Source organism: Polyodon spathula, chromosome 3 (assembly GCF_017654505.1).
Source record: "Polyodon spathula isolate WHYD16114869_AA chromosome 3, ASM1765450v1, whole genome shotgun sequence".
NCBI classification, from domain to species: Eukaryota; Metazoa; Chordata; class Actinopteri; order Acipenseriformes; family Polyodontidae; genus Polyodon; species Polyodon spathula.
The window spans coordinates 28,685,345-28,697,498 of NC_054536.1; the positions used below are offsets into that span (position 1 = coordinate 28,685,345).

Here is a 12,154-nt window from a genome sequence, read left to right on the forward strand (position 1 = left end):
TTCAGCCCTTAATTTTTCAGTAGCTGAAATTATATCTTCTTTCAGCCCTTCATTTTTCAGTAGCTGAAATTATGTCTACTTTCAGCCTACTGATAAGAAATTACTATGACAGAATTGTTGATGGCTGTTAACACAGCGCATGTTATGGATTTGTAATTCATAAGTATGTTGTTTATATAGTTTCCCTTCAGGTTATTTTTTTGTTATGTTTGATTAATTAATTAGATAGCAGACTGGGGACTGTTACTGAAATAGCCACTGCCTAAGGATTAATACAAAAAACATCCATAATCAAATAACACAGATTTCATTTGTGACAAAACAGAGTGCACATGTTTTATTGCTAAGTTTAATTAAAAGAATACAGAAAGCTACATTTAGCATTATGTACAAAATAGCTTTTGTTTAGTATTTTACTTATTAAATAGAATATGTAACATCAAATAAGCAACAGAGAAACAGTTCTGCCAATTAAACCAACACCCAGAAAGCAATCTGTTCCATCACTTGATTTCTCTGTAGGAGCATGACAATACAACACACAACACATAGACCCTTGATTACCTCTCAGTCTCAAGTATGAAAAATATTCCATTTCAGTAGCGCATTTAATATTCTAATGACATCTAATGTCGGCCGTGTGCAGGTACAGCAAACTTGGTTTGCATCTACACTACGAACAGGTGGAACACAATATATTTGTACACCCTCTTTCACTGAACTTGAATTTAATACAGGGTTCTTTTCACCTTTTCAAATCATTTATTATTAATATGTTAATGGTGTACCAGGAAATCAAACAAGAGGATATGGGATTTTCGTAGCACAATAAATAAATAAATAAAAGCATGTATGCAAAATTGTTGACGCTTAATGAATTCTGTTGCAGTATTACCATTGGAGCCCATCACTTCATGCCACAACAAAGCAGGCTTAGTTCAAATCACTGTGATTTGAATGCATTTTAAACCCTTTGTTGTCATTCTTACAGACTCAATAAGAAGCTAGTATAAAGAAGCCCTATTGTGTTCTAGATTCTCAAAGTTGAACACACTGAGAGGTGGGTGGAATTCACAAAGCCATTTACTACAATTTCATTAGCACCATTTCTAAACGGCAGAAAAACAGTAACTGACATTACAAAACTTCAAATAAACAACCCAGTTATTACAATCTATGACAAGCATTTGCTTAAGTTGTGACAAAAAAAATTCCTATAACACAATAGTGACAAGTTTAGTGAATTCCCTCAATCTAGTTGAAACTAATGTCATTGAATTTTTACTACTATTGAGTGTTTTATGGTTGAGATTCTCAGAGTAGTCAATAGACTTATATGCAACCCTGTTAATGTAAGTGTAAAACTATTCTCAGTGTTTCCAAATAGGAAATTAACATTGTTATTTCCGAAATTTACATTCTTGTTAATATTATTCAATTTTATTGAGTCTTGAAAGTCAAAAGGATCAAGCTCAGATGGTTTTCCAAACATTTGAAATAGTATAATTTTTTTTTGTCTGTATTTGAATGAGTTACATTTAGCCATTAGTTAATCTGCAGCACTGTACCAAGTGTATGTTTTGTAACAACCCTTTGTATACATTTTTTTCACATTCAATAAAAAAGGGAATCTACATTGCTGATTATAGAGCCCTATTTACAAAACTTTAAAGAGTTTGGATTTTTTTCTTCTGCCATAGTGCCAATTCCAATTCTAAAATGAGTATAAAAAATCCTGTAAGATACATATTTTTTTATTATTTTTTTGATTATTTGGAGTAAATGGCATTGAGAAGGTAGAGCCTTGTTTCCAACATTTTTCTTTTTATTAATAACATACAGCTTGATAGTCACCAATCTATTGTTGTTTTTAAAGATGCCAAAAACAGCCTTATTATACAGACTTTATTTTATTCATAAGAAACACACTGGAAAAAGACCATGACAAAAGTCAGCTCCAATAATAATAAATTAAATATTGATAAACAAAAACTAAAGTTTTGTGAATAGATACCTTGTTTGTCTATTTTAGAGAAGGTCTATTAGTCTGTTTTCTTTTTTCCCCCAGCACTGTTTACAGTTCAAAAACAGCCCATTCCTTAAAATAGTCCATTGAGTTTTGTGAACAGGGCTCATATACGTGTAATATTTGTTTTAACTAATTTACTTCACACTGTACTGATGTAAATTCTGATGGAACTGAGGTATACTGAATTTCATTCGTTTGGAAAAGAACAATGCAAAAAGCATTAGGGGTGTGCAGATAATGCAGACTACACTTTCCCTTAATGCCTTATCTGTCTAGTGTGGCGTCTATAAGGTAAAGCTTACTATATACAGACCTTTCATCTTTTGTGCAAAATAATTTCTACATTCCATCAAAATCTTGAGAAATCTGAACAGCATCCTGGAATGTAATGAAAAATATACCGCACCACCTTATAGGTAATACAGGTACTGCAGGAATGATCTGGCTCAAAGGCAAAGTTTACTGTACCATTCACCCAAACAACTCTGCATAGCAGGCTATTAAGAAATGAAAATAAATAAATAAATAAAAAATAAAATGAAATTATCTTTAAAACACATAGTGTAATTACAAAATTGAAAAGTAAAATTCATTAGGTCAAGGTAAGCCATACAACCTTAAAGGGGAAGTGATGTAGGACAAACTACTTTATTTTTCCCACACATCTCAAATAGTCAAGCATATTTGTGTGTGTGTGTGTGTGTGTGTGTGTGTGTGTGTGTGTGTGTGTGTGTGTGTATACTGGTTCTAAATACTTATGGTTGCTGAAAGTCAGTCCGACAGCTTACACATGCTTTCTCCAAATCATCATAAGCACCAATTACAATTAAAATAAGTAAGAAACAACTTAAGACTACTACCACTACAACAAATGTCTGAGTTATCTCTTTCTGGTTTTTTTTTTTTCCGTTTTTCCGAAAAAGTAATGCAAACAACAATAAGGAGTAAATAGCTTTAAGAATCTAGCTCACCGGTTATAAATATAAGTGGTGCTAATTCAAATACAAGGCCAGGTTTGGTAATTTCATAAAAGTAATGAATTCTTTACATTCTAAAGGGTGTTTTTGGAACTTTCCTTAACTTCATAACGTATTAAAAAAGTTTCTGATCCTATACAAAAAGAGGTTTTGGTTCTGTACTGGCTATACTAACAGTCCATTAAAATCCCTTACATGGGATTATAAAATTCATAGAAAGTTGAGGTGATTACAATTTTAAGATGAAAATTATTAGATCACTAGGCATTGCTGTTGCTCCTTAGTATGCAGAGTGATTCAGGCCATCAAACTCCTACAGAGCATTTGGAATGGGTCAGACCGTGGCTGGGAATACATTTGAATAAAGGCGTCACTACCAGTGCGGTGTTCCATATCTGAAGATGATATCTAGCTTAGCTTGCATTCGTGTTTGCTGCAGGTGGCTTGTCGTTCAATCCTCCAAGTGCCTTCTTCATATGTGCAGTAGCATATTGTGCAATCATCGATCTTCACTTCCCGGCCAGCTGGTATTACTGTGTTATCAGCAAAGCAGTTTGGCCCTAATAATAAAAAAAAAAAGCCAAACATCACTGATAAATACAATTACCTATACCACACTTACACATACTGTAACACCGACACCTTGAGATATATCAAACAAAAGCCAAAGTGAACTACATTGAAGAGTTACCTTGTTCAGCTCTGAGCTATCACGCTTATCTTAACCAATATATTATTTTATTATTTTGCCCCACATTTGTTCTATGCGGTATTTGTTACATCCACTGAGTGCAGCATGTTGCAGAGGGGCTGGTTATTGGCTACACTCTAGTGTACATGTTTGGGAGTCCTTTTGAATCCACGGGGGTAGACCACTTTAAAATTGTTTTTTAAAGTCAACAGAATTTAAACAACAACAACAACCCGTACCGAGCTGTGATAATCAATAAATACATTTTTCAGGTTTTATTAGGCCCATGGGTTTGTAGTTTAAGGCACTGAAAATATCCCCATGGCACACAAGGTTCATTTTGGAAACTTTCCAGGCAAATTGAAATTACCAGCTGTTGGCACTGATCTGTGGTTTGTAATTTGTACTTACTTTTCCACCATTTTGCTAGGTATTTACTAGTCAATTTGACAAAGGACATTTATTCGTTAACTTGGTCAAATTGTCAAATTCATGCAATTACCTCTTGGTGCAATGATGGGGAAGAAAAAAACATGCAAATTGGTACATACATATTGTAAATACAGCAGACCCTCAATTAAAATGGTGTCACACATTTTGACATGTGTAATGTATCTATTTGGTTACCATGCATGTGCTCACCTTTAATTTATTGCCTCTTGTTTATTATTTTATTGCTCACATTCATACAGTAAAAATAACCCACAGATTGTGTACTCAATAAAACATGCCCCACCACTCTTGTTGCATACATTCTAATGATTTTGATCTGGGGTGACACAAAGATAGATGCTGATTTACAAGTTCAGAAATAAATGATAAAACATCAGTGATTTGTTATCCAATTAATGAATCTCACTTAAACAAAAATATTAAATTAAACCTGTAATATTTTAATAAAAAAAACTTTTAGAATGCAATTTCCAACACAAGGTCAATTTACTATTATTATTTTTTCGTCATTAATACTAAACTTCATTTAGTAATACTAAACTTTATTTAGTGCTGTGACGGTGCGGTGGTGAAACAGATGTCACAGAGTCACTGGTACAGGTGCAAATAACTCCAATACCAGCAATGGTAGAGGGTGTGTTTTATTTATGGGAATGCAGTCCAAAGCAACAAAAAAAAAAAAAAATCATAGGTCCCAATAGAGCGAGTCCCTCTCAGCTTTATTGTGCACTTTTGGGGTGGTGGAAAGTGCAGGTGCTCAGGTGCTGACGTGTCCAGTTCAGTTGTATGGGGTGTGTGGTGTCCAAGGTGAAAGTGCTGGCAGTAGTGCAGCAGCTCCTTGTCGTGACGACTCACTCCGACCCCGGTCCTGACAATAAACAAACCAAAAACACGTAGCAAACAAACACATGGCTCTGCAACCCAGGTTCAGTGTTACCTCCAAAAGCCCAGCACTTCCAAAATGACAGCCCTAATATACCAGGAGACTCCACCCCATGATCAGCGCACCTCAGCACACCTGACAGTTGTCTAATGCAGCACAACTGATCACAGTAACCTTGTCCCCTAATTTGGTCATTCCGCCCTGCACTAAGATGGCCTTTTCTGCCCCTCTCTCCAAGCCGGCCCGTCTCAGTACAGGTGTGCAAGTACCTCTGCTTAACGCCCTCTACAGTCGGGAGGGAGATTTACAGCTCAGATCCCCTCGCACTCTGCCACAAGTGCTCATTATTGTTCCAGTATACGCAGTTGTTGTGGTCCACTATCTTATAATAATGGAAACAGTGTACAGGTTCTATTTTACTTCTACTACTTTATAGCCAACCTGTTGACTACCTTCCCCCAAACGAGTCCACTGATCTGAAACGTTTATCTAAAGTATAAAAGTTATTGACAAAACTGGGTCACATATACTTATAGTACATATTGAATAAGTTACAGTGGCTGATCATTGAAGGAACATTTACACAAAGCTGGCCAAGTGTAATCACTCCCAAGCTAACCAGGTGATGCTGCTCGATTATTGAATTTATGCAACTTTGGAAACTAAGGTTTACACTTTCTACTGGTAGGGAACTTTAGTAATAAAAAGGAGATGTCCTGTGTTTGAATGAACCAATGTCTAATTCAATTATGATGCAGGTTTCATTCGAAGGCATATTTACATGGATTGATTTGTGCTGTTGATTTGAGACTTTCAGCATTGCATAAACAGGTTCAACTAACAATTCCCAGGTGAGATTCATTAACTGGTGAGTAAAGCGAGGTGTTTTTGGACCGTTCAAACCAGCATAGCTACAAGACCTCATTTTGTTCATAAAACTACAAGCAGGTAAATTTTTTTTTACAAAAACAAAAAAAACTAAACAAAAAAAAAAACATATTCACAATCACTAATAATACACAGAACACAATAATGGCCACCTGTACATATTTTAACTGCTTGATCCTTTTTCAGGGGAGAGAGACAGGTTTCAATGTTTACCTTTCCTCAGGAATTACTTTTCTGAGAAACAAACAAACAAAAATAAAAGTCGCTGTATTTAATGCAAGCTGGCAGGGGTGGGTTAACAGCTTGTAAAAGTGATTTGTAACTGACTCATTACAGCTCGAGCACTATATCAATTAGTTTTGGCTTGGTCTTGCAGCTAAAGCATTAATGACAATAGATGACTCAGGAGATGGAACTGCGAGTGTATTGTGCTCTCCGCGCTTTGTTACATGTGTACTGCTATCAAACTGAAAGGTCTCTTCAAGTTCAAAAAGGACACGACAGTTCACCTCATTTACTATTCTGAATCAGATTTTAATTTGAAAATAGTCGATCTTCCAACAAAATAATTGAAAATAGTACTTCAACTAAAAGCTACACCTTTACCACCCTTGGGTAAAACATTTTTATAATCTGCTGGTTTTTAAAACAATTTTTACAAAGTAAAATACACATGGCTAGATTCTCAGAGCTCTATACACATCTTATTAGCATTATTTCTTCAGAAAGGCACAACTCACCCAATAAATTTACCAAACCAGAAATAAAGAGTCCAGGAGCTTGCCAGTAGTCTAAAAGTATGTCTATTTCATGTTAGAAAAAAAAAATTGTCCTAACACAGTAGTTTTAGAAGAAGCATGTGTTATAGCATACATATATTTCAATTAAAAAAATGACACCTAGTGGTATTATAATATTTAGAATAAAACTCTTTTTCATGTCTTACTTTTAGGTAGTCTTGGACTTCCTAAGTCATTTTACCTGGACAGTGATTGACCCCACCCCAATGTGTTTTTTGTTGTCATAAGTTAAGATGATATTTCCCCTATTTTCTGACATGCAAGCGCCACTTCTGACATGAAAGGAAATACAAAGCAGTGACAGCATAATTAAAGAAAAAGGTTTTCTTCAACCAAGTATAGTACCAGATGTCCAAAAAAAAAAAAAGTTTGCTGCAACACATGCTTCTTTCAAAACTGTACGTATCTACTTAGCAAAAAGAAGTCCACAACTAATAGCCAGCCCCCATAAACTCCAAATCTGTGACTTCCACGCCTATCCAGGCCATTTAAACTGCACAGGCCTTCCGCTGCTTGGCCTGTGCAGGTATCATATTATTTATTATTCAATCATTTAGCAGGCGCTTTTATCCAAAGCGACTTATAGACACTTGGGGGTGAACTATGCATCACAAATGCTGCGGCAGAGTCACTTACAATAGGACCTTGGTTGTACATCTAATATGAAGGACCATATGAATTTACGGTTCCAATAACTACATCTTACCATTTGTGGAGCTTAAATAAACTTTACTGCATATTACCAGTCTTCTATTCATACTAAAAGGACAGAATATGCATTTGTTCCACAACACAATCTGCTTAGACCAAAGGCTTCTGAGGCTCAATGGGTTTGTATTAGATCTGATGACTGTCAAGACAGGGCTCTGGGGAAATGGCAGTGGCAACTCTAATGCAGTTTGAAAGATGCATCTCATTCCCTCTGGTTATACTACTGTTGCAGGACCTTGCAAATGTAAAATCACACTAAAAATACACATTGATTTCTTTTGTGTATGTATCCTTTTCTGATGCTAGTGATGACAAAACTGATTTCTAATCATAGGAAGTACACAAATAGCTGCAAATGGCAAGACAAATTATTTGATATAACTGTTCACTGATGAAGGATAAAACCCTCCGATGGGAGCCTTGGTTTTCATATTCTTTGGTGCCTTTTTTTACAGTGCACTAGTAATCAAGATTTCCATTCAGAATGGTGTAGCCTAAAATCAGATCATTTCTCATGCTGAATTAATTCATTCAATTAACTTTCTTATCTTCAGGGACAATCCTTTCTTGGTCACATATAAGACAGACTGAGTAAGAACCAATTTTATTTGTTAGGATTTGCATAATGTCTGCCAGAGTTGTTTGCATTTTCTTTCTTTCTTTAATGTTTCTTTATTTAAAGGGAGTTCAAATAGAGCCAAACTAAAACATTTAGCTTACTGAAACGTAAACTAAATAATATGTATCTGCTCATTAAACATGCTCCATGGTGTTGCCTTTGATGTTAATGCTGTGGTCTGCTATTGCTTCTGCTAAGATTGCTGGTAATATAATGCTTGTCAAGGCTTGTCGATAGACTGATATAGAATGGTTACTGATATAGAGATATTGTAACTAATGCTTTTTTTTTTTTTTTAAATCAATTTTGGGAACATTTAGGCGTAACTTCTGAGTTTGAAAAAGTTTTAATGACTGAAACTGAAAATTATATACAAGTGATCCTAAACAGGAAGAATAAAACATTAGTTAAAAATAACATTGATATTTCAGGCCCTTGCCAGTGTGCTCTTCAAGGCTTTCTGTTTGATGTACTGTGGCATCAAACATCTTGAAAAACATGAGTTATACATTAGTCTGTATGAGTTTTTAGTTATTGATACGCAATAATGCTCAGTGAGTAGTCTGCGTATCTCTCACGTCCCTTGCTGCCTATTGCTCCATCTTACAGTTTCTTCTTTAATTAGAATCTGCCTCTGAGCAATTCTCGTCTCCCTGGTACTGTGTTTCATTATGCTGCTTGCATACTCTATACTGATCCTCCTAATGTGCTTCTGGCTCAATTAGCCTGTTTCGCACAAATTATTCCTCAGAAGCTAATTTTCAAAACTTATGTTTGGAGCCAGCCTACAGTACTGCTGCTGCTACTGCATCAAAATAAATAGAATAAAAACAAAATAAAATGTGCTGGACTTGGTTTGGGAACTGTCAAGAGATCTGAAGAGTTTCTGCACTCTTAACAGAATTTGCCTTCTTTCCCACTATAAAGATTTTCCATAGTAGATTTGCACAGGTAATTTTTGCAGTTTTTCCATACTTTTCAGTTCAGAGAATCTGCAATGTGATGATTTGTTGATTTGCAAACAGGTGATTTAATGATTTCATGTGATGGGCGCTCAGGGCCCGAGCGAATGAATAAATTTGGCCAGAGGCCTTGTCCGTGGGTGCTTTTTATTTGTTAGGGGCAAACCTCAGAGAATCCATGGCTGAGGGTAGCCAACAGAGTTTATAATTCCTAGGTTTACATATTTATCCATATTTACCTTAGTTTACCATGGTTTGCCATTTTTTAAAATGTGTTTTACCAGATCTCTCTGGGCTGCTACATTTTTCCTTTAGTAAAGTCCAGCTACTTGCTTTAGCATTTATTCACTCCTCAAACCACCAAAATTCTTGCACAGTGGCTGGTTGCATTATCCTTTTGAAAGTACCCATTGACATTAGGATAGAAGTGAATGCCACTGAAAACCTGTCACCAAGGTGTTGTTCTGCTTTTCAGAGGAGGACAATGCAGCATTTAACAATACGGTTCTAGTTTTGGGAGAAATAGATTTGGGAGAAATAAATTCTCTGCACCATTGCATTGACAAAGGAGGACCCATAATGACCCTTCTTTTTTAATAGCCCCGGCTGAAATGCAATTGTTGGGGTTATTAACAATAAATGGTACATTAACCTTGTTACACATGCAGAGCACAACCAAGCTCACAGTGCAGTTTGTCCTCCTAACAGTTCCTGTAAAGCTTTTTCTCAACAACATTGAAACCCTTGCACAAAGTTTCTGACTTTGAGATCTGAAGGAGATTTGATTCAGTTATATATACTTTAGACCCCCATACTGTTTTTTTGCTTTGTTTTGTTTTGTTTTTTCAAGATAAAGGTTGTTACCACTCAGAATAACAGTCAATGGCATTGTTTTAAAAGTACTGTCTATGGTATCATTCTGATTTTCGGTGTTTTATCCTAACTTGCATACTCTCCTTTAACAATTCACTTGATAGCTGTTAAGCCATCTGTGTCATTTACACAGCACATTTAATTTAACCCCCTCCCAGCATACGCTTGTGTGTGCTCCAGTATCCAATTCAAATGTGTGTATGTATTCTACAGTTGATTACTTTGGTAAATTACATTATTAATGCTAACTAAGATATTAAAAATAATACTTTATGAAACAAATAAACAAAACAAAATGAAATAAACAAACAAAAAAAGCATCACTCAAAATGAGAGGCATATTTTACACTTTTCCAATAATCAAAAAGAGAAATAAGTGTTTGTTTTAAAACTGTACTGTGTCTAAGATAACCTCTTTACAACCCATAATAATGCTGACAAAGTGAAACAAGTTTGGGACAAAAAAATAGCTTCAAATGCCTTTGAATTTAATTATGTATTCCACCTCAGGGTGGAAATAAGACTCTACTGCACAACAGTTTCCCCCAGTCCAGGTTTTAAAATCAGCCTGAATAGCCACCGTGTATAGGAAACAACCTTAGGTGTGTCTTATTAAACTCAGAAAGTAAAAAAAAGGAATGGATCAAATCACTATATAGCAGGAGTCTTATTTCTATCCCTGCATACATTTCAACATAAATCAGTGCTGCTGTGGAATGCTAACTTGACCATTGTCTTTGAATTTCTTATTCCAGAACATGGACCTTTTGTACTTTAACATTCTAGTATAGAATTTTCAAACACCATAAAAGGTAGGGGAAGGGTAAAAAAAAAAAAAAAAACCTAAAGAAATAGTTCTTAACATTATCACGATCACCAAAAATTACAGGTACATTAACTACTTTCAGAAACCCTGTAGTTACAGGTTTGTTACATCTGCAGCAAAGTAGGTATTTTCATTTGTCAGTATTGACAAATATTCCAAATAATATATACAGCAGGGACATGCAACCCAAAGCCCGTGGGATGCATGTGGACCGCTTATCGTCTGACTGCGGCCCAGTGTATTAATTCCATTTCACTTACGAATAATGCGTAAATATTTTTTTTACACTTTGTTGACTTGTTTTTTCAAATTTTTCACATACAAACAAGCACACCATTTTAATTGCTACTGCGGGGGGTAATTGCTTCTCATCAGCTTGTCTAGAATTAATTTCATGAGTCTTCCTCTCCTTTCTCAAATGCACAAACCCGCTGCATTGAAAGAACCCTTTCCCAACATAGGAGGCTTGTTGCTAGGGAAGTGACGTCACTGCCCTGTGCCTTTTGCTACATTGCTGCTTGCAACAACTGAACAACTGGTTGGCTAAAATAAAAACCGCTTCAGGAAGTAGATATTTCATTTGCGTTGTGTTATTGTGCAATGCGCGTGTATATGATAGCAGTACAATGTTAATGCTTTGTTTTTTAACTGTTTTGTATATTTCTGGTTGTGATGTGTATCGTGCAATACAAAATCAAATTAACAGAAATTCTAAGCGAAATTGCCTATATGTATATGCCTATGTATATTGCAGCTAAGGGATGTACAGTATTTCTGTGTCTCATATTTTATAAGAGATCTTGTGCAGTTTCGGCAAAATGTTAATGGTTCTGTCTGCTCAAAGTGTACAAAATGATGTCTCTTATAAAAAGAAACATCTTACACACAACAGATTCACTTGTTATAAACCACAAAAAAAAAAAAAAAAAAAAAAAAAAAAATCAGAACTACTGAACAATTAAACAAACAAAAAAAGGGTTGCTGTTTTTTTCAAACTTCGGAATTGTGTCCATGCATAACATTTGTACACAGGAAAAGATGTACTGGGATATTGACAAATCCATAACAGTGATTTCTTAAAGTATCAGCATTATTTTCCCCCAATAGTTATTTAACATAAATAGTTCTACTGATACTATTAAATGGTTTATAAACAGTACTTTTCTATGGTGTAGTGGCTTTGAGTTTTGAGCTTATCTAGATAATCCTAAATTCCAGTTGAACGGTCTTCCTAATTCCACACACATCATGTGAAAATAAGACCTTTCAACTCTGCCAGCCCCATGGATCTCCAGACAAGCTCAAGGCTGAGGTAAAGGCAGATTTGGAGAAAATTATAATAAATTAATTCTGGAGCAACAGGACCCAGAACCATTCAGAATAATTACAAACACCATGAAATAGTAAAGGAAATGTAAAAGCATTTAAAAGCTGCTTACTCT

At 35.3% G+C, this 12,154-nt stretch overlaps 1 protein-coding gene across 1 annotated transcript in view; it reads right to left on the reverse strand.

Moving 5' to 3' along the window:
- Positions 1–250: 250 nt before the first annotated feature.
- vwc2 (von Willebrand factor C domain containing 2) overlaps positions 251–12,154 on the reverse strand; it is a 40,328-nt gene continuing 28,424 nt past the window's right edge. Inside the window, exon 4 of the mRNA XM_041244941.1 lies at positions 251–3,566. Coding sequence (XP_041100875.1) covers positions 3,415–3,566 — 152 coding nt within the window. The 3' untranslated portion in view covers positions 251–3,414. The remainder of the gene's footprint in view (positions 3,567–12,154) is intronic.